Genomic DNA, 27,170 nt, shown 5'->3' with positions numbered 1-27,170 from the left:
TATCCCCCCCTCCCCCATATCCCCCCTCCCCCATATCCCCCCCTCCCCCATATCCCCCATATCCCCCATATTCCCCCCTCCCCCATATCCCCCATATCCCCCCTCCCCCATATCCCCCATATCCCCTCTCCCCCAAATCCCCCCCTCCCCCATATCCCCCCCTCCCCCATATCCCCCCCTCCCCCATATCCCCCATATCCCCCATATCCCCCCTCCCCCATATCCCCCCCTCCCCCATATCCCCCCTCCCCCATATCCCCCCTCCCCCATATCCCCCATATCCCCCCTCCCCCATATCCCCCCCTCCCCCATATCCCCCCTCCCCCATATCCCCCCCTCCCCCATATCCCCCCCTCCCCCATATCCCCCATATCCCCCATATTCCCCCCTCCCCCATATCCCCCATATCCCCCCTCCCCCATATCCCCCATATCCCCTCTCCCCCAAATCCCCCCCTCCCCCATATCCCCCCCTCCCCCATATCCCCCCTCCCCCATATCCCCCATATCCCCCATATCCCCCCTCCCCCATATCCCCCCCTCCCCCATATCCCCCCCTCCCCCATATCCCCCCTCCCCCATATCCCCCCTCCCCCATATCCCCCATATCCCCCCTCCCCCATATCCCCCCCTCCCCCATATCCCCCCTCCCCCATATCCCCCCCTCCCCCATATCCCCCATATCCCCCATATTCCCCCCTCCCCCATATCCCCCATATCCCCCCTCCCCCATATCCCCCATATCCCCTCTCCCCCAAATCCCCCCCTCCCCCATATCCCCCCTCCCCCATATCCCCCCCTCCCCCATATCCCCCATATCCCCCATATCCCCCCCTCCCCCATATCCCCCATATCCCCCATATCCCCCCTCCCCCATATCCCCCCCCTCCCCCATATCCCCCCTCCCCCATATCCCCCATATCCCCCATATCCCCCCTCCCCCATATCCCCCCCTCCCCCATATCCCCCCTCCCCCATATCCCCCCTCCCCCATATCCCCCATATACCCCCTCCCCCATATCCCCCCCTCCCCCATATCCCCCATATCCCCCATATTCCCCCCTCCCCCATATCCCCCATATCCCCCATATCCCCCCTCCCCCATATCCCCCCCTCCCCCATATCCCCCCTCCCCATATCCCCCCTCCCCCATATCCCCCATATCCCCAAGTGAATCCAGCCCTAACCTTAACCTCTGCAATGCACGCGCAACCGATGGCGTGCATTCATATACCTGCCTAACACTGTTGCCTTTTACCCCTGCCACCCCCCCCCCCCCCCAGGAGAAGCGCGCACACAACAATAGGGAGCATGTGAGGACTGGAGGAGGGCCCGCTGATGAGAGGCCACTGACCGTACACGAGGAAAGGGCCCTGGAACTGGCTGGCGGACCTGACGACCGGGAGGTTGCTGATGCAGAGGTCGGGGCCCCACGAGCAAGTGAGCCACCAACAGCCCGTCCCCATATCCCCCCTCCCCTACATCCCCCTCTCCCGTATCACCTGATCACTGCCTGATGTCTAACCATGCATGCTTCATTGTGTATCGCAGGACCAAACGTCCAGGCACCCATCCCCGCAGATGCAGACCGCCCGCAGGATGCCCCTCCGAGACCACGGGAGACGGAGGGACCCGCACCCTCCAGCATGCGACGCCCGCAGGATGCCCCTCGGAGACCACGGGAGACGGAGAGACCCGAACCCTCCAGCATGCGACGCCCGCAGGATGCCCCTCGGAGACCACGGGAGACGGAGAGACCCGAACCCTCCAGCATGCGACGCCCGCAGGATGCCCCTCGGAGACCACGGGAGACGGAGAGACCCGAACCCTCCAGCATGCGACGCCCGCAGGATGCCCCTCGGAGACCACGGGAGACGGAGAGACCCGAACCCTCCAGCATGCGACGCCCGCAGGATGCCCCTCGGAGACCACGGGAGACGGAGAGACCCGGAGCAACAGGGAGACGACACCCCCGTCACGTGCGGGAGCGACCACCCAGCGATGAGGGGGGCAGCCACAGGCCCCCGTCACATCCGAGCCAGGACACCACTACCCAGGACACCACTATCCAGGACACCCCTACCCGGGACACCACTACCCAGGACACCCCTACCCGGGACAGCACTACCCGGGACAGCACTACCCAGGACACCCCTACCCGGGAAGACGAAATACCGGACAGTGACTCAGAGTGGATGGGTGGAGACGAACCCCCACCCCAAAGTGCCATGGACTCAGAGTGGGACGAAGAGCACGACACAACGCCACTGCTGTCACCAACACCCTCCACCATCGCAGAAACACTCACCACGGTTGGGCACTTTAGTGATGAGGCGTCTGGTACACTCACTGGTGCGCACAACACAGCCGTCCCGGTACAGCAGGTGGAGGTAGGAGCAGCAGAGGGACCGGGCGGTCGGAGGGCAGCCCAGGCCAAGCGAACATCTGCCGCCCAGATGGATCCCGGGTTCCTGCAGTTACCACACCCACACATAGATCCGATGCAACCACCGACACGGAGACGAGCGAATAGGGTGACGGGTGGCTTGCGGCGGCTGCGGTCGCAGGTGGAGGAGTCCACCCGCGTCCAGGAGCTGGGAGTGGTCCCGGTCATGCGTGCCACCCAGGCTGACACCGCACGGGTGGCGTCCGCGGTGGAGGCAATGGGTGCGACGGTGTCAGACATGGGGAACGGTTTGCGAGGCCTGGGGCCTTCCGTGCAGGCGGCGTCTGTGGCCCAGGAAATGGCTGCCCTCTCACAGGAGGCAATGAGCCAGTGCCAGCGCCAGATGGCAGAGGCGCTCAACGCCATAGCCCAGTCTCAGCAGGCCATGGCCCAGTCTCAGCAGGCCATAGCCCAGTCTCTGCAGGCCATGGCCCAGTCTCTGCAGGCCATGGCCCAGTCTCAGCAGGCCATCGCTGAGGACATCGGCGCCAGTGGCCATGTGCGAGCTGGCGTCGCACTGTCGCAGACAGGGTTCGACAACCCCCTGGGCTCCATGGCTGCAAACCTGCAGACCCCTGTCGATACCAGCACGGGCCTCCAGGACTGGCAGCGCCAGATGTCGGGGGCGCGTCGGATGGCCAGTCCGTTCGCATCCCCCACCCATGTAGAGGCCTGGGGGCCATCGGGCACCCCGAGGGAGGAGGAGGTGGTGTGGTCCGTCCCGGCTCCCTCTGTAGGGGAGGTCCCGGTACACCGCGACACCTCGGACTCCCCCCCTTCCGTCCCAGGTGCATCGGGTGGGCAACGGGCAGGACAGGCTGGCAGCTCGCCATCCCAGTCGCCCGGGCCGCAGCCTGGCACATCTAGGCCAGGACGCCCCAGGAAACGGCCGCCAAAGGGATCCAGTGTCAGAGGGCAGGAATCACAGGAGTCCACCTCCAGTTCTGCTGTACCGTCTGGGGAACCACGTAGACGTAGTCAAAGGGCCCGTAAGGCCAAACAATTAGACACTGAGTAAGTTGGCACGGGTGCAGGGCACAGATGAGTTTTAGGCGCTAGGGCACGTGCATGAACTCCTTTGGTTATTAAAGTCAATGTTACACCTACCGAAGCTGCCTTTGTGCTCTGTCCAAAGTGTGCGGGGGTGTCATGTACGTTGAGCGCAAGTGTGTGTGTGAGGGGTGGTCTTACCTCAGCCCCAGGTGAGTCTGCCCCCTTCCCCCTGGGCCGCCATCAACATCCCCCGGGCAGAGGACGGGACCGTGCGCTGCAGTGTCACAGCCGCATGCAGGGATGGTCCGGGTGGATGGTGGTACTGTGGCCATGGGTCAGACATAGTCCAACGATGTAGAGCCAGGAGCTCATCGGAGGCGGGCTGTCATCATTCTCCATGGCCTGCGATAGACACGCGTCCACCCGCAACTGGGTGAGCCCGGCCCGTTGTGCCGCCGGTGGATCGGCAATTGGGAGTGGGGGGGTGGTGTGCATGCGGGTGGGGTGTGTGGGGTTGGGGAGGGGGGTGATGGTGCTGGGTGGATGGATGGGTGGGGGGTGTGGGTGGTCGGCTGTTGTCATGGTGTGCGGTCTGTGGCCATACTACCCGATTCCCACGCCCATCTAGTCAGTGAAGCGGGCGTCTATCAGTCTGTCCCGTGCCCGCTGGGCCAGCCGGTAACGGTGGACAGCCACCCGTCTGTGTCTACCCCGTCTGCCCTGACCATTGCCCCCATCCCCCTCATCTGGGGAGGACTGGGCCTCTTCCTGCTGCTCCTCCACTCCGCCCTCCTCTGCCTGCGGCACATCGCCCCTCTGCTGGGCTATGTTGTGCAGGACGCAGCACACCACAATGATGCGGCCGACCCTATCTGACCGATACTGGAGGGCGCCCCCAGAGAGGTCCAGGCACCTGAAACGCATCTTCAGCACGCCAAAGCACCTCTCGATCACTCCCCTTGTCGCTACATGGGCATCATTGTAGCGGTTCTCCGCCTCATTGCGTGGCCTCCGTATAGGCGTCATCAGCCACGATCGCAATGGGTAGCCCCTGTCGCCCAGCAACCAGCCCCTCAGCCGGGGATGGCGTCCCTCGTACATGCCGGGGATGGATGACCGCGACAACACGAATGAGTCGTGTACACTGCCTGGGTAACGGGCGCAGACGTGCAGGATCATCATGCGGTGGTCGCAGACCACCTGTACGTTCATCGAATAGGTCCCCTTCCTATTAGTGAACACGGCCCTGTTATCTGCAGGTGGCCGCACGGCGACGTGCATCCCATCGATCGCGCCCTGGACCATGGGGAACCCGGCAATGGCAGAGAAGCCCACGGCCCGGGCATCTTGGCTGGCCCGGTCCACGGGGAAGCGGATGTAGCGGTGCGCCATGGCATAAAGGGCATCTGTCACTGCCCGGATGCACCGATGCACCGATGTCTGCGATATGCCAGACAGGTCCCCACTCGGTGCCTGGAATGACCCCGTTGCATAAAAGTTCAGGGCCACCGTAACCTTGACGGACACGGGGAGAGGGTGTCCCCCGCCAGTGCCACGCGGTGACAGGTGTGCCAGCAGGTGGCAGATGTGTGCCACGGTTTCCCGGCTCATCCGGAGTCTCCTCCTGCATTCCCGGTCCGTGAGGTCCTGGTATGACTGCCGGGGCCGGTACACACGGGGCGCCCTCGGGTGCCTCCGTTGCCGTGGGGCCGCGACGTCCTCCTCCCCCTCCTCGTCCTGTCGGTCAGGTGTCCCTCCAGCCTGGGCGGCTGCCGCCTGCCCCTCTGCGGCAGCCTGCGCCGCCTCTCTGGCACGCTCCTCCTCCTCCTCCTCCTCCTCCTCCTCCTCATCCAGGGCAACATAGACATGAGCGGCTGCCACCACGGCGGCCAACATCGCTGGATGATCTGAAAACATGACAACCTGGTGGGGGGGAGGGGAACGACGACATGTCATCATTGCCCATATCCCCTCCTCCCCCCAGCCAGGTGGCATGGACCGCATGGGTCCAACTGTTGGAGGCTGGCACCTGGCCAGGTGGACCAACTCATTTGCCCTCCCATCACCCACCCCGGCACGGACCCCCCCCCCCGCCCCAACCTCCACCCCAGCACGGACCCCCCCCCCCAACCTCCACCCCGGCACGGAACCCCTCCCCAACCCCCAACCTCCACCCCAGCACGGACCCTCCCCAACCTCCACCCCGGCACGGACCCTCCCCAACCTCCACCCCGGCACGGACCCTCCCCAACCTCCACCCCGGCACGGACCCTCCCCAACCTCCACCCCGGCACGGACCCTCCCCAACCTCCACCCCGGCACGGACCCTCCCCAACCTCCACCCCGGCACGGACCCTCCCCAACCTCCACCCCGGCACGGACCCTCCCCAACCTCCACCCCAGCACGGACCCTCCCCAACCTCCACCCCAGCACGGACCCTCCCCAACCTCCACCCCGGCACGGACCCTCCCCAACCTCCACCCCGGCACGGACCCCCTCCCCAACCCCCAACCTCCACCCCGGCACGGACCCCCTCCCCAACCTCCACCCCGGCACGGACCCCCTCCCCAACCCCCAACCTCCACCCCGGCACGGACCCCCTCCCCAACCCCCAACCTCCACCCCGGCACGGACCCCCTCCCCAACCTCCACCCCGGCACGGACCCCCTCCCCAACCTCCACCCCGGCACGGACCCCCTCCACAACCCCCAACCTCCACCCCGGCACGGACCCCCTCCCGGCACTCCCCCGGAGCCCAGCCTACTCTAACCACCCCCCCCCCCCCCCCCGCCGCACACACACACAAGCCGAGACACACCTCTCCTCAGGCAATCAGTCTGCGGCCACGCATTTCCTGCCCAGAGCCAACCCCCCAGGCCGTCACTCACCTCCTCGCTGGTCGGCGTGAGCCTGGAGCACCGGGTCACGCCGATGAAAAGGAGGTTTGATTGACGTCGACGTGAACGGTCATCACGTCGACGGGACTTCGGCCCATCCGGTAGGGAGAATATCGGCAGGCCGAAAATCGGCTGCCTTGCGCAGGCCCGTGACATTCTCCGCGGCAGCGGCGCCATTAACGCCCCGCCGACTTTTCTCCCTTCGGAGACTTCGGCGGGGGCGGGGGCGGGATTCACGGCGGCCAACGGCCATTCTCCGACCCGGCGGGGGGTCGGAGAATGACGCCCCACAGTCTGGGTTTTTCCAGCTCTGTTGGAGATGAGACAGAACGTGGTCTGAAAATCGCCTGCTATGAGTTGCTAATCCAGCATACTATCTGTAGTCAGCCTTATAGTCCGCATAAGGCGTGAAGCTTTAGAAATCCCTCTTTGGGGTTGAGGTTTTTGAGCTGCTGCTAAATTTAAATGTCTGCAGCAACTTGGACATCATGACCATCTGCTGCATCCAAGAAAGATTAAGAGGGCAAAGATGTCTGACTGGTGTGCAGGAGGGAGACAGAATTTCTGGGTTTGCATGCAGGACGTAATTCAACGGGACAGAGGACACCGTTTTGGGTGCATTTAACAAGGTGTTTGTAGGCGCCTGCAGCACCGAGAAAGACCCTGCTACACAACGACGCTTTGCTTTTTTGTTGGCCTCGGTGGGGAATGCCCTGCTGAGGCCGCACTTACATAATTTCCTCCACTGATTAAGCAGTTCGCCAATGCAGGAAGAGAGCACGCTGAACGGGGCACCATTTTTAAAGGCCGCCTCGATCTTTTGACCCCCCCCCCCCCTCTTCCCCCCCCCCCCCACCCACCCACCCACCAACTACACCCAACATGCCTTTTACGGGTTCCTCAACTGCCATCTCTTGAGGGATAGGCCCCCCTGGCATGGGCAACCGGGCACCTTGGGACTGTCAGTCTGGTACCCTAGCACAGTGTCCCTGGAAGCCTGGCACTGTTACCCGGGCACCCTGGTAGTATCCTGGGTGGAATTGCCAAGGTCCCCGGGTGGCAGCGGCTGTGCCGCGGTATCACTCTGCCCTGAGTCTGAACACCCGGGGTCTCTCATTGCCTGGGAGACCAGTGCTTAAGGGAGCCCTGGCGAGGTCTCCCAGGTGTAGCCGTTTGGTCCCGGGCACCGAGAGAATCTGCTGCAGACATTTAAATAAGCCTAAAGGGTCACTTAAGTATGCTAATTCGGATCTCAAAGGTGAGGGTGAAATCCAGAAGCCGACTTTTCGCGAGGTTCTGTTAAATCTCACGCAACGTTTCGAGCTTCGCAAATCTCACGAGAGGCCTCCCTGTCGTGTCACCAAGTCGCGTGCGTCAAGGCCGGTTAATTGCGCCCGCATCTAACAGAAGTCCTAGTCTAAGCGTTTTGAGTGGAGAATGGAGATCATCTTTGATGTCTGCAAGATCCCGAGGTGAACTGTCTGGGAAGTGGAAGTAAATGGCTGGGACAGTGACTGCCAACCAACCACTTTGTACAAGTCCAGACAGTGGCAGCTATAAATTTAGTTTCATGATTATTAAGCCAGGCAAGGTAAAAGAAACCTGGCGCCCTTTCCATGAATATACAGTACTCAGCATCTCTGTTATTTTGCTATGACTTCCATGTCTTTTCCTCTCCAAGTTGCACCCTCCTTATCTAAAAATCATGTCATGATATCACTATGGAACAAAGCAAGGAGGTAGGCCCCAAGGACTACATCAACTGTTGCAGGGCTTGAACCCATGCTGTTGATGTTATTCTGCACTACAATCTAGCTATCTAACCAACTGAGCTAACCTAACCCTTGACTTCCATATCACGGTGTATTAAAAATGCTTTAAATCACTTATCATCAGTGAGGCAGACACTAGCCTTGATGCCTTCAGCTTTCACCTCATCATGACATGACCTATTGACCCCATGTGGCTTGCATATTCCTTTAAACACACCCATCACAGGCTTAATGTTGACTCGTGAGTGTCACTGAATGTCATGATAACAAAATATAGTTCTCAGTGCAAATTAAAAAAAATCAAACAGTCAATAATACTCGAGAGCTATGCCAGACGATGGCCAACCAAATCTATGAGGCAGAAGTGCTCATAATGTATCCTGAGGAGTGATGCCGTCTCATCTCTTTGACCATGCTTGCATCGTCTCTTCGAACTATCTATTTTGGGTAGATGTTCTATTCCTTTATTTATTTTCTCTCTTCCCCTCTGGAAAGTATCGTGAGATAATTTAAATGCTAATAGACTCCACCTTAATAGAATGTAAAGATGCTCCAAACTCACTTTAACATTGGACTCATGAGTTCTAACCTCTTTTTTTTTTTTTCTCTGCTTTTGCTGTAGGTAGGGAGGTTTGTTTTTCTGGAATATGTCAAAGATTATGATTGACTATAAAAATCACAGGCTTGGGACAGTTCTCTAGTTCAATTTATACAAAGCTAAATGACTAAGAAGCATGTTGGGAATCTAAAAGAAAGACTTATGTTCCGAATATAGCTGCTCAATATCTTTCAACTGAGTGTAGCATACTGTAATGGAAAAATCTTTTGAAGCCTTTTAGAAATACCAAGTGTTGTAGAAATCACCAGATGTATAAATACTTGTTTTTTTTAGTACAATATGGTGTGCCCTTTGTTACACTGGTGAAAAACTGTGTCGCTCAGCACACATTTAGATTGAAGTGTGCTGGTGCTGAGCTATGCACAAATTGCAGGGCATCTGCAATAGTTTTCCAACAATCACCTTTAGAAAGATGATTGTGTGGGTAGTAAAATGGATAAATGTCTTTGTTCTGTAAGCCACTGACCCCAATCATCTGTTCACATAACTACTGAACGGCAGAGAATCCCAGGGGAGATGGAAGAGGAAGGTATTTTGACCTTCCTTATTCAAGCTTTCTGGCATTTGTGGTTTTGGTGGTGGGGGGCAAATTGACCATGTGTCTGCTCCATAAATGGCTTGCTCAGCTGCGATTATACTTGGAACTGAGGCGTTTTTCATCTTGTAGGTTCCACTGGTTGCCACTCACTCCAACAAGAATGTACAGCAGAAAGCTGGGGTTGCAAGCTGACCGAGAATATTTTCAGTTGGAGGGAAATAAGTTTCTCATCCTGGGTGGTTCAATGCACTACTTTCGAATTCCACGGGCTTACTGGACTGACCGCATGCTGAAGATGAAAGCTTTAGGTTTGAACACTTTAACAACGTGAGTAATGATCCTCTGTGTAATATCTATCTATCTATATTATATATATAATTTTCTGTCTTTGCCACTTTGTCGATTTAAAAAAAAAAAAAAAAAAATTTCTCTGCTAATTTTCTGTCACCCACTGAATTTACTTTGAAATTTCTAAAGCCGAGTAAAGCTTCACGGCCAGTATTTTCTGTTGATCTTTTGATATTGATAGATGTTTAAGCAAAACTGCAATTTTTACATGAGCTTAAAAGGCCAGGTCAAAAACACCCAAGCTGCAGTTTTTGCCCACTGTTGGCTTGGGAATATTTTGTGCTTGGGATAATGGAGGCGTTAAATGTGTGGTTTAACTGCATGAACATTTTAGCCGGCCTTTCTTGCTGCTTTATACACAATATCAGTTTCTGCGTTCTTGTTTCAGGTATGTACCATGGAATCTCCATGAACCACAGAAGGGAATATTTCATTTCAAGGACAATCTCGACCTTGAGTAAGTAGATAGTTGCTTTTTTCTAATTTTTCTTCATCTCTTATAAATTATTGATTATTTTCTCGGACTCGGTCACTTTTGGTAGGGCATGTAAATGTTGGTAGTGAATGTCTGCGTGTGATTTGACCACAGGAAATATCAATTCTGTCCCTGTCCTCATCCAACCTCCGCTTGCATTTCCAGCAAGGATTGCTGAATGGGCTCGTGGGGTTTTTCTTATCTGGGTGTGCAGGCGGTTTTCTGTTTGTTAATGGCAAAGTTTAAGTTTAGTTGGAAATAAAAGAATTTACTGTGCATTCCCGAGCCCGTGCCATTTTCCTCTGGCCTTTTTGTGGGACAGGAATGCCATTATGCAAAATGCACAGCTGCCCTGGCTGAGGTCCAGTTTCCTATTTTAAATGGGGGACAAAATCAGATTTTCTCCCACATACCTATTTCATCTGGTGGTGTGTGTTTTGGAAACCCATCAAAAGCATGCCGGGTTTCAGAATTTGTGAAGAAAATGGAAAGCTTGCTGAGAATTGGAACATGGTGAAGGTTTTAAAGTATTTTCACAAATTCAAGTGTCATTAATTGGTGCTGTATTGTAATGCAGGTGTGTTATCAATGTATTGATTAATCATAGGCTTCATAGTTAAGTTGATCCTTACATTGACCAGTCTTGTGTATTTCTTCACATGCCTTACAGTGCTTTTCCAATGGAGAAAGCACCATAATGGGGTGGAAAAGGTTCCAAAATGTCATGTCAACTTGTGCTGGCATCTTTTCCACTGTGATTAAATGGCTCGGGCTGATTTTTAAAAAAATCTGGTTTTGACCGTTGAAGTAAATCTACACTTGGGGAAGAAAAATCTAGCCACCTGCCCCGTTGCATTGATTGGGAGACACTCTACTTTTCAATTAAAATGAGTAACTTCTGTTCTACCCTTCCCTGAAACTAGTATATTGTTTGGACAGTTGTGTTCATTTTAATGCTTGGCTGATTTTCAGATGCTAATGGGTTTCAGCATAGTCGGTGTTCCAATCATTTGAGAAATAATGACAGTTTCAGAAGCTGTAACAAACAGTAGGTTATGCCTTTGTGGTGTCTGGTTTGTTAACACAAGCTCATAGGATTACAAGTACTACAAGATTTGTTTTCATGGCCAAATGCATTTTCTTAAATCAATGATCTGGAAGCTCTTATTAAATGGTAAGAGGTGTATTTTTTCTAAGGAATGTAAAATATTTTCCATAGATATTGCATGGAGTTTGAGGACCGTACATAGTGCATACTGAGGAGTGGCTATGGAGGACAAATGGTTGGCATACAAGTGGCATGGGAAGTGGGTGGGGTTGGGAGAGTGAGGGGTGAGCTTTAGGCAGCCTTTAAACACTGTTGCGAGACTCGGTACTATGTTAGTGAACCAATGCGGGCCTTCGAACCATCCCATTTCTTCACCTACATTCATCACGCACTACAACGTGGCTTGAAAACTGTATGGCGAGGCTGATCATGTTGTAAAAAGACAAAATTATCATGTGAAATACTACATTTGGTTCGGGTGGGTCAAGTTTTCCGGCACCCAGGTGATAATTCGGCCTGTTTTGTTTTTGGACTCTTTCGTAACCCAGGTAGTTGAGCTCAATTTTCCCCAACCTCCATCTCTGGTGAGGTCAGTCAAACCTGGCACTGACTTAATTCTGTAGATCATTCCTAAAGCAGCTAGCCATCAGGAATTCCATCTTCTACACATACTTCTCATCAAATGATTTTTAATGTCTGTCCTGAAGTAGTGTTTGGCTTAACACTTATTTTGGATTTATGAATGGACACAGTGCAAAATCTTGTTAAAATCCTTTTTATAGTATCAATTTGTTTGCGACACTGCATTTCATTTGTTTCGTGTAATATATATAGAATTGGCATTTTAATCGATCTCTATCGAGCGCACAAATGCTGACTTTATTTTTATAATACTAAATCAGATTTTTGTACAACACTATTATTTTTGATGAGGTTTATGACTCACAGTGAAACTCAACACCATGGTTAACAACCCCCAAATCAAAACTACTAAGAAATCCACATAAGGTGGAAAAAAAAGTAAATATTTTTATCATCTTTCTTGAAGCACATTACAGAAAATCAAGTATTGTGAAATGTTAGCAATGTTGCCACGTAGGGAATATATCAGTTATGTTGATTTGTCTAGTATGACGTGCATAACTCTTTTTCCAATGTGGACATTTCCCACTTGGCTAATTTAGAGAGAATTTAAACACTGTAGAATAATGAGTCACCGGTAAATGCAGGGAGCAGAAGCCATTCATATCTAAAGATATCACAAGTTCACCGCTTTGTTCAAAAGTTTCAACTTTTTTCTCTCACAGAGCGTATCTCAGATTGGCCAATGATTTGGATTTATGGGTAATTTTACGTCCCGGACCATACATCTGCTCGGAGTGGGACCTTGGTGGTTTACCCAGGTAAATGCAGCAGGAATCAGTCACAGAACCACACAAAATCAATGTGTTTCAAATCATCCAGTTTACAGGAGAAACTTAATACAGCAATGCGTGCGGAGCCTTTGCTCACGTGTTTCTAGTCATCAATGTGGAAGGGGTGCATGGTGCTGCAGCGGTTAGCATTGCTGCCTCACGGCGCCGAGGACCCGGATTCGATCCTGGGTCACTGTCCATGTGGAGTTTGCACATTCTCCCCGTGCCTGCATGGGTCACACCCCCAAAGATGTGCAGGGTAGATGGATTGTCCACGCTAAATTGCCCCTTAATTGGAATTTTAAAAAAAATAATCTATGTGGATGCCGTCTTTGCTTAAAATATTTATTTTAAAGTAGGATATAGTGTTTTGCAGGACAAGAACACATTGATGGGCTCAAAGCTCCTCCTAAACTGAGAGAACAAAGCTCAAGTTGCTATAATTAAAATTTATCCCTGACATGTTAATATTGTCGAAAATATTGCAGAATGCGCCTGTATAGAAATGTAGGGACTGTGTGATGATCTTTACAAAATGTGGATGTGAATAAGTCTAATGGACTGGGAGAAAATAATAGTATTCATCCAGCTGTGTTAGTTATCCTTCCATCCTCTTTTAAAAAAATATTTTTATTCAAGGCACTTAACATATATATATATATATATATATCAGAACATGCGAAGAACAACACATCAATCCAATAAACCACCACCACCCTCCAACCCCCCTGACACCAACATCCCGCCACGTCCTTCCTTTCCCATTTTAACCCTCTCTCCCTTGCTGACCCCTCAATTCTCCTTGAAGTAATCGATGAATGGGTTCCACCTCCGGGTGAATCCCTCTGCCGCCCCCTACAAGAATTCTGGTAGTTCGCTCACCCACACCCTTGCATTCGGTGGCTCCGAGACCCGCCAACCCAACAAAATCCTCTCTATCTCTATTGCTATATCTCTAACTCTCTCTTTCCCCCCCCACCCCGGTCTTCCGTCACACCAAATATTGCCAGCTCCGGGCTCGGAACCACCCCCACACCTAGAACATCACGTCCGAGAACCCCTGCCAGGAACACCTCTGTCTTCGGCACACCCAAACATATGGACATGGTTCACAGGCCCCCCACGTCCGAGAACCCCTGCCAGGAACACCTCTGTCTTCGGCACACCCAAACATATGGACGTGGTTCATAGGCACGCCCCGTCCCCCCCACAGACCACCCACATCTCTCCTCCACCCCCGCAAAGAACCTGCTCGCCCTCACCACCCTCGTGAGCTATTGGTACCACTTTAAACTGGATGAGGCTCAACTTCGCACACGACGAGGATGCCTTCACCCTCCACAAGGCCTCAGCCCATGTCCCAGCCCGTACCTCCATACCTAGCTCCTCCTCCCACTTGAAATGAAATGAAATGAAAATCGCTTATTGTCACAGTAGGCTTCAAATGAAGTTACTGTGAAAAGCCCCTAGTCGCCACATTCCGGCGCCTGTTCGGGGAGGCTATTACGGGAATTGAACCGTGCTGCTGGCCTGCCTTGGTCTGCTTTCAAAGCCAGCGATTTAGCCCTGTGCTAAACAGCCTTAATATACTCCGCCCCACCGGCACAAACCTATGATTGTATCATATCGCGCCCACAACGACATACCCTCCAGCCCAAAATGCTGCCGAAATCACCGGGCTTACAGAATACCTGGTCGATGAGAACGGCTAAGACGACAACAAAAATGCCCTCAAACTCGTTCCCCTACACGACTTTGCATCCACCTGCCCCCAGACCGACCTGTCCTCCACAGCCCACTTACTCACCGTTGCAATATTCACCGCCCAATAATAATTTATCAAATTCGGTGACACCAGCGCACCCTGTCGCCCCGTTCAAAAATGTCCACAGCATTGCAGGGCCTTGCCCGCCCACACAAACCCCAAGATAAGCCTACTGACTTTCCTAAAAACAAAATGGAGACAAAGATAGGGAAGTTCTGAAACACAAACTGAAACTAGGCAGCACTGTCGTTTTCACTGTCTGCAGTCGCACAGCCAGCAACAACGGCAAAATGTCCCAGCTCTTAAAATATCCGCCTTCATCCCCTCCACCAATCAAGCTGGGTCCAGCTTTGCACCACTTGCATTCCAATGTACGTGAAGATCGTCCCCATCACCCTAAACGGCAACACCCTTAATCTCCTTTCTTACCCTCTAACATTGATCGGGAGCACCTCACTCTTTTTCCATGTTCAATTTATATCCCGAAAACCGTCCAAATTCCCCCCAAACCTTTATAATCACCCCAAAGCTGCCCATCGGGTCCAAGATATACAATAAATCATCCGCATAGAGCAAAACCCTATGCTTGACAGCAGCCCCCCCGCCCCCCTCCCAAAAAAAATCCCTCAAAGCCATCATTGACAGCGGCTCTATTGCCAAAGTAAAAGGCAACGGGAAGAGCGGACATCCCTGTCTCGTTCCACGGTGTAACCCAAAATACTCCAAACTCACTCGGTTCGTCGGCGCACTCGCCAGCAGCACCTTGTACAGCAGCCAGACCCAATCCACAAACCCCTGCCTGAACCCAAACCTCCTCAGTACCTCAAACAAATGCACCCACTCCAACCAACCAAAAGCCTTCTCCGTGTCCATCGCCATCACTACTTCTATCTCCTCCCCTTCCGAGGGTATCATAATTAAGTTAAGTAACCTCCGCACATCCGCCAACAATTGTGTTTGCTTCACAAAACCCGTCTGGTCCTCCCTTATCACCCCTGGCACACAATCCTCAATCTGCGATGCAAGCGCTTTCGTCAACAGTTTGGTATCAACATTCAATTAGCTATATCGGGAGGGGCAACCCACACTGCCCCAGGTCATTATCCTTTTTTAAAATCAGGGAGATGGAACCCTGCGACAATGTGTGCGCGGTGGGGGGGGGGGGGGGGGGGGGGGGAGAGATTCTCCCTCATTCTGCTTCCTCACCAGCAGTGGCCCCAGCTCCGCCCCAAACCTTTTATGAAACTCAACTGGGAACTCGTCCGGCCTGGGATCTTCCCTGCCTGCATCGCACCCATGCCATCCATCACCACCACCTCAACACAATCGGGGCTCCCAGAAAGCCTTTGATAAAAGGCCTCAAATGCCTTATTCACCCCCTCTGGTTCCACCACCACCTTACCCCTCTCGTCCCTCACCCCACCACACTCCCTCACTGTTACTTCCTGCACTGCTGGACCAGCATCCTACTCGTCTTCTCCCCGTACTCGTACACTGCCCCTTTGGACCTCCGCAACTCTCCCACTGCCTTCCCAGTAGACACAAACCCAAACTCCATCTGGAGGCTCTGCCGCTCCTTCAACAACCATTCCTCTGGCACCACGGAGTACCTCCGGTCCACCCTCAGAATCTCATGTACCAGCCTTGCCCTCTCCTCCCGCTCCACACTCTCCTTGTCCGTCATCTTCACCTGTGGCGCATCACAATAACCTTCCTGCTCCAGCTGCACTCTTTCCCATGACACTTCCCATCTTCTGATCCAAAGACCAGCCTCACCGGAGGAGTATTACCTTCCCTGGGCACTCACACACCTCTTGCCCTCAAGAAAAACCCATACGGGTGGGGAAGGACCTACAAAATCCACCTTGAGTGGGAGCCACCAAATGTGCGGCCACTCGCTTTATGGCCACCACTGGAAGTCCCATCCTCCGATCCTCCATGTATTCACTGAAAAATGTTGCATTTTTAAAAAGTGTTGTTGAAGCCATGGTGAAGACTATTGCAGTGAAACCCATGCAGAAGGAGACCATTTGGCCCATTGAGTCTGCTCTGACCCTCCAAAAGAGCCATCTACCTAGGCCCTTGCCCCCACCCTATCCCAGTAATCCCACGTAGCCTTTTTGACACTAAGTGGTAATTTAGCATGGCCTATCCACCTAACCTGTACATCTTTAGACTATGGGAGGAAACCAGAGCGCCTGGAGCAAACCCACGCAAACATGGGGAGAATGTGCAAACTCCACACAACAGTTGCCTGAGATTGGAATCGAACCCAAGTCCCTGGCGCTGTGAGGCAGCCGGTGCGAACCACTGTGTCACTGTGGTGTAACCTTTGGACACAGAAGAGGAATTAATCATGTTTGAGCAGACCTGGCTTTCACCACAATGACATGGCTGGCATCAAATGGGTTTCTTCTTTTAATTCCTATTTTGTAAGGTACACGATTAATTGTACTCTTTCTGTGCTTTTAGTTAGATCGAGAAACATTAAAAGACATCAAAGTTGAAAAAGTTCTAAGATCATTTCAAGAAGTTAAATATTCTATAAATGTTTCTGTGATGCACCAAATCAATTGTCAACGTATTTATGTATGGTGTAACTATTAAATGGTTCAGTTCGGGTGGGGAAAAAAACAAGGGTTTTAACCAAAGTTGCTTATTCAAGAACTCCACTTGTTGGTTAAGTTTAAATAACACAGATTTTTCAAATGTACCGGTTAAATATGCTTTGTGTCAAGTTTTATCAGCATCATTAGTTGGACACTAAAGTGGCCATTTTCTGTTCCACTGTTGGATTTCCCTGGGCTTTACACACAGCAAGTTGCAACCCTTGTTTAATCTTCAGGTGAAATGAGGTGAGAAGGCAGAGGACAATTGAACCAAGTTGAGTGGAAATAATTCACTTCCCATACATTCAACTAATTTTTATATTTCCACTGTTAGTTCCTATATCCATATTTTTAAAATTCATTTATGGAATGGGGGCGTAGCTGGTTAGGCCAGCATTTATTGCCAATCGCTAGTTGCCCTTCAGAAGTTGGTGGTGAGTTTCATTCTTGAACCGCTGCAGTACTTCTGGTGTAGGTGCACCCACTGTGCTGTTAGGGCGGGAGTTCCAGGATTTTTGTCCCTGCAACAGCGAAGGAACGGCGATTATACTGCCAAGTCTGGGTGGTGAGTGACTTTATGATTGAAAGTGACTCTGTAAACTTGTCTCAATTGAATTTCACCCGTTTGTCAGTGGTGGCTCTGCAGTGCCTTCACTGGGAACAGGGAATGTGTAATTTATGTGTAATTGTTTACAAAGGTACTTTCATTGTAAGTTATTATGCCCACATTATGTTGGAAAAGGTAGAAACAAAGAACACGTATATAGCGTATCTTTCCAGTAAACTTTTAAATCACTGTACAATTCTGATATTTTCAATCAATTTACTTTCAACCAGGCTAAATACATCCTCAAAAATTTTGCACCTGTTGAGGTTACACGTGGAAGGGATTATTTGTATTATAATTGTTAATGTTTGCATTTTAGAACATACAGTGCAGAAGGAGGCCATTCGGCCATCGAGTCTGCACCGACCCACTTAAGCCCTCACTTCCACCCTAACCTTTCCCTCCTAACTTTTTTTGGGCACTAAGGGCAATTTAGCATGGCCAGTCCACCTAACTTGCCCGTCTTTGGACTGTGGGAGGAAACCCACGCAAACACTGAGAGAATGTGCAGACTACGCACAGACGGTGACCCAGCGGGGAATCTAACCTGGGACCCTGGCGCTGTGAAGCCACAGTGCTAGCCACTGTGCTACCGTGCTGCCCCAAAATTTGAAGATTTTCTGCTCACAGTTTTAACTAAGTTGCTGCTTGTTTAATGCAGAAGAAAATTTGAACAACTGTGTTTAACCATTGTAAATAAAACACTGTTGAATATCACTGAGTATCGTGCTGCTCCATTCAATGATGTAAATAGATATCTTTAATTTCCACATAGTTATGTAGTCTGGAGGTTTTCGCAATATGTTGAGAGTATTTGTCCGTATGAGGCGAGCCCAACATGGTTTACAAGTAAGTGCATTGGTATCTAGGTTTTGCAGAATTTATACCCATGACCTATACCCCATTTAAAATGTAGTTATTGTGCACTGTTAGTTTTCTTTTCAGTGAGAGATCCCTTCAAATAATTTTTTGTACACATGGTAGCCAAGGTTACTGTGTAGTTGTGCACCTGTAGTTTAGTGAGAATGTTGCCTGTGACTAGTTGTGGTCAAATGTCTATGCACGTTCTGTCCTCATACACCAGGCACATCCTGAATTAGCCCAACCAGTTTGGGATAAAAGGACAATATGGAACTTGTTAAAAACAGGAATCAGTTGACATTTACTTAATTTAGCTGCATTGTAGTGTGCTGTTCCACTAACTGAAACCGTTCTCAAAAATGACTGAAAGAGCTTTGTGTCAAGCCCGAGTTATTAAAATTTTAATCTTAAAAAAAATAAAAATATTTCACAATAGAAAAAAATCTACACCTTAAGTGTTTTCTTAAGGCTTCAAAAGAAATCTTGACAAACGCATGGATAGGATGGGTACAGAGGGATACGGCACAAGGAAGTGCTGAGGGTTTTGGCAAAGGTTGGTATCAAGACCGGTACAGTCTTGGAGGGCTGAAGGACCTGTTCGTCTGCTGTATTGTTCTTTGTTAACTATTAATGTATTTTCCACTGTGGGACTGTTCTACAGGACATGGACAGGTAGCTCTCCATGTTGGAATCATATTAACTATAAGACCGTAATATCAAGTCTTTTCCAATTGATTGACACGAGGAATATGGGGCGAAATTCTCCTACCCACCCCGCCACATTTCTGCCCCGACCGGCCGGCGGGAGTCTCCGTAACACCGGCCGGTCAATGGGGTTTCCCATTGTGGGGCAGCCCCACGCCGTCGGGAAACCCCCGGGCGCCGGCAAAACGGAGACTCCCGCCGGCGGAGAATGACGCCCATGTTACTTCACCATTATTAAAAATATGAAAGCTTAAGAAAATAACGGTTAATTAATTTCAATAAAATTGAAGTGTGTTTACTCCTTTAGTTGGTTGCTGAGAGACGAGAACATGAAACTGCGCACAACTTATGCCGGGTTTACTGATGCGGTTGATAATTTTTTTGATGAACTGATTCCTAAAGTTATCCCATTTCAGGTGAGTCTGACCTGTTCATTAGTTCTAAGGATTTAATGACTATATAGCCATGACTCTTAAGAAATGCTATTTTTGTTGAGGTTGCCTCTATTGTTTGGACTGATTCAGATATTTGTGATTTGCAACCCTCTGGTCTTTAGCAAAAAACACCCTTTTTATGCGGACAATGTAAATGACTGATCTAGTTGGTTTCTCTCTTCTCCCCACCCTGCCTTTTTTCAGGATGATGATTAATTTCTTAAAGTTAATACTGCCACGATATTAAGTCTTGTGACGGTATCAATCATTTATGATTTTAGGATTTTTCTACAACCTCCAGTGACCATTCCTTGTCAATATATGGAACTCGTGCTGCAAATATGTGTCAGGATATTTTTTTCCTAAATCCCTCCCCCTCCCCACATTCTCTTCTACAAGATCCTCCCCCCAAAAAACTCTTCTCTGACCAAGCTATTGGCCATCCTGCCTAATATCCCCTCCTTTGGCTTGGCATCCATGTCTTTAATTGTGTGAAATCTTTTGGAGGTTGGTCTACTTCATTAAAAATCCATCCCATCCCCTAAAGGAAACCTACCACCCTCACCTCGTCTGGCCTGCATCTAACTCTTGTCCCACGCCATTGTGGCAGCACAGCAAGCCATTCAGTAATATCCAACCACTATTAATGGTTCAGGAAGAGGGTCCACCACCAACACTTCCTGGAGAAACTTTGAATGGGAAATATATGCCAATCTCTGCAGTAGTGCCCACAGAATTAGTAACAAATAAACAAATATAAGCTGTGTGTTGGCACGAGCAGGATCAGACTTGGCAGCAGATTTGTAGAGTGCCAGTACTCCCTATCTAAGGTTGAAGAGTGGCCACTTGGGTAAAGTAGTGGCAGGCGCCTGATGCCATGGCAGTGTACCCCTGTAAGATGTCAACACCTTCAGGAATGGAGAAAATTGATGGAAGAAGAAAGATAAAAGAGTGGGAGTGGAATGATAAGCTTTACTAATTAAAGGAGCTTCTCCATATGCTTTCTTGACTTGCAGTACAAAGAAGGAGGCCCAATCATTGCTGTGCAAGTAGAAAATGAATATGGTGGCTATGACAAAGATCAGAAGTACATGAATTTTGTGTATGAGGTAATGATATTTGTTACTTAAGTTCTGAATGAAAATAATCTGCTGTAATGTAATTTTAAGCCTTGCACTCAAGAATGTGAATGACCTGATCCTGAACATCTACTAATTCCACTCTGCCAAAGGTTTCTCGGAAGAGTAAAAGGGTCTGATTGTGATCTTTTGTACTCTCGCTGCCTGCTTGTGGGAGGAATCTGGGGTCAGTGGCCTTTCCCTATACATTTTCTTTGGGTTTAATGGCCAAAGACTACATTCAAGACTGAGGTCAGGAAGCACTTCTTCAGATGAAGGGTGATCAACACATGGAATCGACCACTGAGTTGCTTAGTGGAGGCACAAAGCTCTGGACTCAATGAAGTGATAGTTGGTTCTCTGAAGAGTAAATCATAGGTTTCTGTCGAATGATGGGGCTACATGAGTCAGATGATCTTTCTCATCTGCACTTATGTTTGTCATTCCAGACTGAAAGAGTGGTTTGTACTAGGGGCAGGAGATTTGCCAGGCATTCTGGATTTTGCTTTACGGAAAACAGCACAAATCAGTTTCCGACATCTCTGATGCATTAACCAACTACTACAATTCATATTTGGCACCTATATGATATTCATACCATGAGAACAGAACACATTTTGCCCACAGTGAAGAATCACTTCATTATTTACTGTGCATCATATTGAGAAGATGAATGCTTCTGCTGAAATGCTAATGCTACTATAATAAGCATTCATGTGCTGCTGTTACATAAGATAGCTTCTGTTTAGCAAGTTTATGGTTACAATCAGTGGGTTTGTGAATTGCAGCTCCAGCAGGAGAACTATGCTCATAGGGAGCGCCAGCTGGAAGTGTAGCCGGAGCACACGTGCGAATTCTCAAACCTGCTAGGATTGGTGAATTTGCCTGGCGCTGCTGACTCACTGTAGCTTCCTGGCCAATAATATGACTCCGTGTCTGCATGTGCAGGACTCCACTCACTATATTGCAAAACCTCGCTAATGTCACCCATCACCGATGGAATAATCGGTTCCCTGCTGGTGCTAAATGTGTGAACATGTGATTTAAATATTTCTTTGTGCCGTTCATACTGCAGCAATATGTGAAGTGATCTTGCATGGCCTTCCTAAATTTGGTTTGTGTGACTTTGCTCACCCAGTTGTACATCCGTTTCATGTTTTGAATTATGACGCGTAACTCACCTCCAAGTGTGGTTGGTATGTTTGTAAGGACCAAATCTGAGCCTCCAGCAATATGTGTGATCACCCCTAAAACCACGAAAGTCAAAGCAGTGACCACATTGCATTTGGAGTGAATATACTGCATGCATTGTGCAGGTTGCATATTTGATATTCTTGTTGGCAGTTTGAATAAACAGACCCACGGTCACTTCTGTTTTAATCCTGAAAGGCCCTGTTGCACAGAGGGACATCAGAATTGTTTATGACTTCCGATAACAAAGATGGACTGAGTAAAGGATCAGTCGCAGGAGGTATGTACCATCCTAAGGGATTAGCAAAATGAATGATTTCATGAAAATGTTAATACATTTTTTGCAGGACATAAAAGTGGAAATAAAAATGGTACTCCCACAATTAAATATGCAGTAGCTTCAGTTAGTTTTGCCTCCGTGCAAAACCTAGGAAAATATCGTTACAGGTGTGGCCTACCAGCATTGCAAAAAGAATATGGCACTGTAAGTCATGACATAATAAACATCTGTATTCAGAAGGTTTGTTTAAATCTTGCCCAGGCACCCAGTGACTTTTTAATCCGATTCCACGCTAATAGAATGTGTGGGTCATCATCCACCATGTTAAAGACACTGAGACAAATGCTTATTTTCATGTTGAAAAGTGATGATGGGCTGCGAGGAAGTTGTGATGTTCAGAATGCCGTTTGATGTCACCATGAGGGAATTAAAAGATGTGGATGAGCTGTGTTTTGTCTTGTGGTTCCGATAAGTCTGAAATAATAACTTTTCAACACAAATAGGTAATTTGGACATTCTGAACACTCCCTCTGTGTACCCGAACAGGCGCTGGAATGTGGGGACTAGGGGATTTTCACAGTAACTTCATTGCAGTGTTAATGTCAGCCTACTTGTGACAATAAACATTAAAAAAATATATTGGCGCTGGCATCATGTGCATTTCTCCCCACCTATGTGCGGTGGAATGATGTACTGTTGCTTTCATACATTGACAGTATCCGGTTCAGCTCAGTTGGCTGGACAGTTGGTTTGTGATTCAGGAAAATCACCTAGACCAGGACATATGCACATGTTACATACATGGAAAACTTTTCCAATAAACAGTGTTATTGTCTGTAAAGGAGAAAAAGTACACTTCCTACTTTGGGCTAATCTATTGTGATATATTTACAGCTTTAGCTACTATCAATTTTCAAAAGCTGGATTCTGGAATGACGCTTATGAAAAATCTAGAAGTAAGATTCTTTTTATATATTTTCAGCACTCGGCATAATTATTTATATGTAGCAAAGTCCTGCAATATCTTTAACTCCGAACTTAGACAGGTCCTCTGCTTTCCATTGTTTTAAAAAGCAAGACTGTGTCAGGCAGCTGAGTGGATGTTGCTTAGTTTAGGTACGCGGAGTCATAAGATTTCAGCTCCAAGCTGCAGGTACTGGTCCCTTTACGGTTCTGTGCTTTTCAGGGAGCCATTGAAGTGCTGTTAGGAGGGTCGAGTACCAGAGAGGAATGTTTCAGTGCAGCTGTGGAGAGAGATGGAATTCGCTTTTCAGGCCAGTACTGGGAGTATTTGGAGATGTAACTGTTTTTAATCCAGACAAGGGAAGGGTGGAGGATGACTGATGGGAGTGGAGTCAAGAACAAAGGGGAAGCCTGTGATCGGTTAGAAGGCAGGAGAGATTAAAGAACAAAAGGGATGATGGTGAAAGGTAAAAAGAGGTAGTAATGAACAAGTAAAGGAACAGAGATGGGCCGAGAGGAGGTGGAAAAGTGGAAGCAGAAGGTCCAAAGTGGCAGCTGTCATCCAACATCTGTACTAATCGTGCTATAAACAGGGTGCAGCTGTTACATTATAATGTAAAACTGTTAGTTCAAATTAAAACTGGTTATTTTAACTGGTTAGAGCCGATTAGTGTGACCACATTCAGAAATCTAGAGGGTCAGAGTTGGATTCTTGGTTTGCATTGGTCGCTGCCAGGTAATGGTAGGGATGCTATAATTAGTCTCAAAGCCTTGGGCTACGAAGAGTGAAATATCTGCTATTGCTTACCAGCAAAAAGTGCATGCTGACGGGTGTATGCATGCATGAAACTCTGTGGATTTCCACTATGAACAGGTTTGGGTCTGGTTGTGATACCCCCCCCCACCTCCCGCCCACAGTATCGAATAATGTGCCAGTATTCACTGTTAAAGCTGTCAAGTGAAAAAAAAACAATAGGCCAGAACAGCCAGCATTATGGAAAGAAACCTCACCGGGGAATTTGTACTTTCAGGAAATGTAGAGGGAGCGAAAGGGAGGAAGGTTGAATGTTAACAATTGGGGAAGCAGGACATCACAGTGTCTGTGCAATTCCTAATTAAGCTCTGCTGTTGATGCTCCTGCTGCCCCCTGCCCCCCGCTTCCTCCTCAGATTCTGGCTTTGCATGCTCCAATTTATGGATGATCTCTTCCTGTGCCATAAATATTTCAACGTATTACTCTACTGCATCCAGTCTTTTTCCTTCCCTTTGTAGCCTGGCAAACCCAAGATGGTGATGGAGTACTGGAGTGGCTGGTTTGATCACTGGGGAGGTCATCATCACATCTATCAGGAAGGTGTGTTCATTGCTTTTGAACTTTTATTTTTTGTAAATGTGTTTGTTCCTTTTCCTCCTTGTCATTGGTTTCATTTTAGTGTAATTTGTTTTGCAGCTTCACTTATCTGTGATAAGTATTGTGAAGGTAGGAGTGCTGAGAGCAATTTAATGTTAGTTTAACAAGGGTTTTATTTTTATGCATTGTGTGCTAACCAATTTGTCACATTAGTAATGCCTATTCAAATATTTGCCCTGGCAATAATGTTACTGGCAGATTGCAAACGAATGATGGAAATTAAAATGTCTGAGATTGGCTATTGGCTCCCCCTTGTGAATATTTTTTATTTCGCAGTCTGCCATCAATTCCGGGAGAACAAAATTACAATGACATTTTAACCAAAGCTTTACAGCACTAATGAATTAGCACATCCCACTGGAATTCTTAAACAACAGGAAAAATTCAGTTGTTCCCAGCTGAGATCGGTTGAGTGCAAGAAAATATCCAAAAACAGCCCCGTCACCTGCACAGTAGTTAACCAACATGAAACACTTTCAGACTTTCCAATGACTTGAAGATCAGAGAAGCAAAAAGAACTCTCCTAGCCCCTTTCATGGCTACAGGGCATCCCAAATCACGTCACAACCAATGGATAAAATATTTCAAGTCGATTGACTGTTGTAATGTAGGGAACATGGCAGCCAGTTTACACGCAGCAAGCTTCTACAAATAGCAATGCCATAATGGTTGGGTAATCTGCCAGTGATTCAGGTTGAATATAAACCAGGATACTGGGACAAACCCCTATGCTCATCTTCAGAGTAATGCCAAGGAATCTTTTGCGATCACCTGAGAGAGTAGATGAGATCCATCTCACACGAAAGACGGCATTTCAGCACTTCAATACTGCCCTGAAGTGTCAGCTCAAGTCTGTGGAATGGGCTTCGGTTAGAACCAGGGTCGAGCCTGGGTCTGTATGAGTTGAGCCTCTCATTGCCTCATTAATGGGGAAATGTTTTTTATTTTTAAAAGAAAATCTGTTAAATTGAATTCACACACACTATTTCTGGTCAGAGAATCCATTTCCGAGCAACTGTTTTATTAAAATAAAACTTCTTCCTCGCTCTCCCTTTTTTCTCGGGATGATAAAAAGATTAATACCTTCTGGTTCCCAGCAAACTCTTAACTTCCTTCTCCCACTTTCTTTATTACTGGAGTCTTGAACTGTATTTTAGAGATATTTTCAAGGAACAGCAGTATTTACTGTAAGGAAAATGACAGCTGTGTGTTTTTTGCCAAATATCCAGTCAACAATCTGCAAATAGTAGTGGTTAGGGGACGCCAAGATTTATGTGTTTGAAAGCTGTAGATTGTAGGAGAAATGGAAAACGGATGAAGGGAAGCAAGTGTACGTGTTTAAACTCCTGGAAAAGAATGATATCGAGGGTCAGACATGCAATGAATCTTAAGTGGATAGTGTATTTATTTATAGCTCAGGAGGAACGAATTAAGAGTAGCAGCAATCTTGGTAAATTAGATAAAATGGAGGAAGGGGAATATAGTTGTAACAGGAAGAGGTAAAGTTGGAACTCCGACCGATAATACAAGCAGTCTTTAACCTGCCTGCATTACTTTACGATACAGTTGTAAGTCTTGTACAACAGTAGGTCTGTCTATGTTTTTTCTGTTTTTTCTTTACTTTCTATAGGTGTATCATCACAATATGTCCTGCAGGACAAGTTGTGTTTTTGTCTCGATGGATATGTTTCTATCTCATTGCATGAAGATGTCTCTGTCAATTTCTCTGCAGGTATCTTGAATACCATTGCGGCACTTTTAAACAAAGGGATTTCCATCAACCTCTACATGTTTCATGGAGGAACTAACTTTGGCTTTATGAATGGCGCTCAGGACTTTGGCACCTATATTGCTGACGTCACCAGCTATGGTGAGTACACTTGCGATGTTGCCAGATTTTCTCAATTGTTTGGTAACTGTTCCTTTTAGGAGGTCAAGATCACAACAGATTCTTCTTCAAGCAAATTGGACCAGTCAGCCATTTCGGCTTCAGAGCCTAATGCAGGTACTCAAAATTAGTTGAAATTCCTCAATATAATGAGCCTCATTAGAATAGAGCCACTTTTTCAATCAGCTTGATGGGAAATCAGTCAACCGATACCATTTGTAGATGTGTCTGCAACAAAAACAAAATTTACTCTGTGCTTTTTAAGCATCAGTTTACTGCTACAATTAGTGCAGTCAAACCGGAGGCCGATCCCAACTTGTAGGGCTCAGGGTCACTTTGGGAAGTGTATTTTAACTCCCCCAGCAAACAAGGCCTGTGCTAAGAAATGAAACGTTGGGCATTGAATACAGCGGTGGAAATATTGGGCGAGATTCTCCGACCCCCCCGCCGGGTCGGAGAATCGCCGGGGGCTGGCGTGAATCCCGCCCCCGCCGGTTGTCGAATTCTCCGGCACCGGATATTCGGCGGGGGCGGGAATCGAGCCGCATCGGTTGGTGGCACCCCCCCCCCCCCCCGCGATTATCCGGCCCAGATGGGCCGAAGTCCCGCCGCTAAAATGCCTGTCCCGCCGGCGTAGATTAAACCACCTACCTTACCGGCGGGACAAGGCGGCGTGGGCGGGCTCCAGGGTCCTGGGGGGGCGGGGGGGCGCGGGGCGATCTGGCCCCGGGGGGTGCTCCCACGGTGGCCTGGCCCGCGATCGGGGCCCACCGATCCGCAGGTGGGC

General features: G+C 49.1%; 1 protein-coding gene across 2 annotated transcripts in view; it reads left to right on the top strand.

Moving 5' to 3' along the window:
- glb1l2 (galactosidase beta 1 like 2) overlaps nucleotides 1-27,170 on the top strand; it is a 66,090-nt gene that overhangs the window by 18,653 nt on the left and 20,267 nt on the right. For both annotated transcript variants that reach the window (XM_072486685.1, XM_072486686.1), the window contains exons 2-10: nucleotides 9,395-9,592; nucleotides 10,002-10,070; nucleotides 12,444-12,539; nucleotides 19,406-19,514; nucleotides 20,549-20,641; nucleotides 22,040-22,121; nucleotides 23,016-23,077; nucleotides 24,357-24,438; nucleotides 26,228-26,365. In XM_072486685.1, coding sequence (XP_072342786.1) covers nucleotides 9,395-9,592; nucleotides 10,002-10,070; nucleotides 12,444-12,539; nucleotides 19,406-19,514; nucleotides 20,549-20,641; nucleotides 22,040-22,121; nucleotides 23,016-23,077; nucleotides 24,357-24,438; nucleotides 26,228-26,365 — 929 coding nt within the window. The remainder of the gene's footprint in view (nucleotides 1-9,394; nucleotides 9,593-10,001; nucleotides 10,071-12,443; nucleotides 12,540-19,405; nucleotides 19,515-20,548; nucleotides 20,642-22,039; nucleotides 22,122-23,015; nucleotides 23,078-24,356; nucleotides 24,439-26,227; nucleotides 26,366-27,170) is intronic.

This window comes from Scyliorhinus torazame, chromosome 21, assembly GCF_047496885.1.
Source record: "Scyliorhinus torazame isolate Kashiwa2021f chromosome 21, sScyTor2.1, whole genome shotgun sequence".
NCBI lineage: Eukaryota > Metazoa > Chordata > Chondrichthyes > Carcharhiniformes > Scyliorhinidae > Scyliorhinus > Scyliorhinus torazame.
The sequence above is the reverse complement of the archived record's forward strand: the minus strand, read 5'-3'. Positions and strand labels throughout refer to the sequence as shown.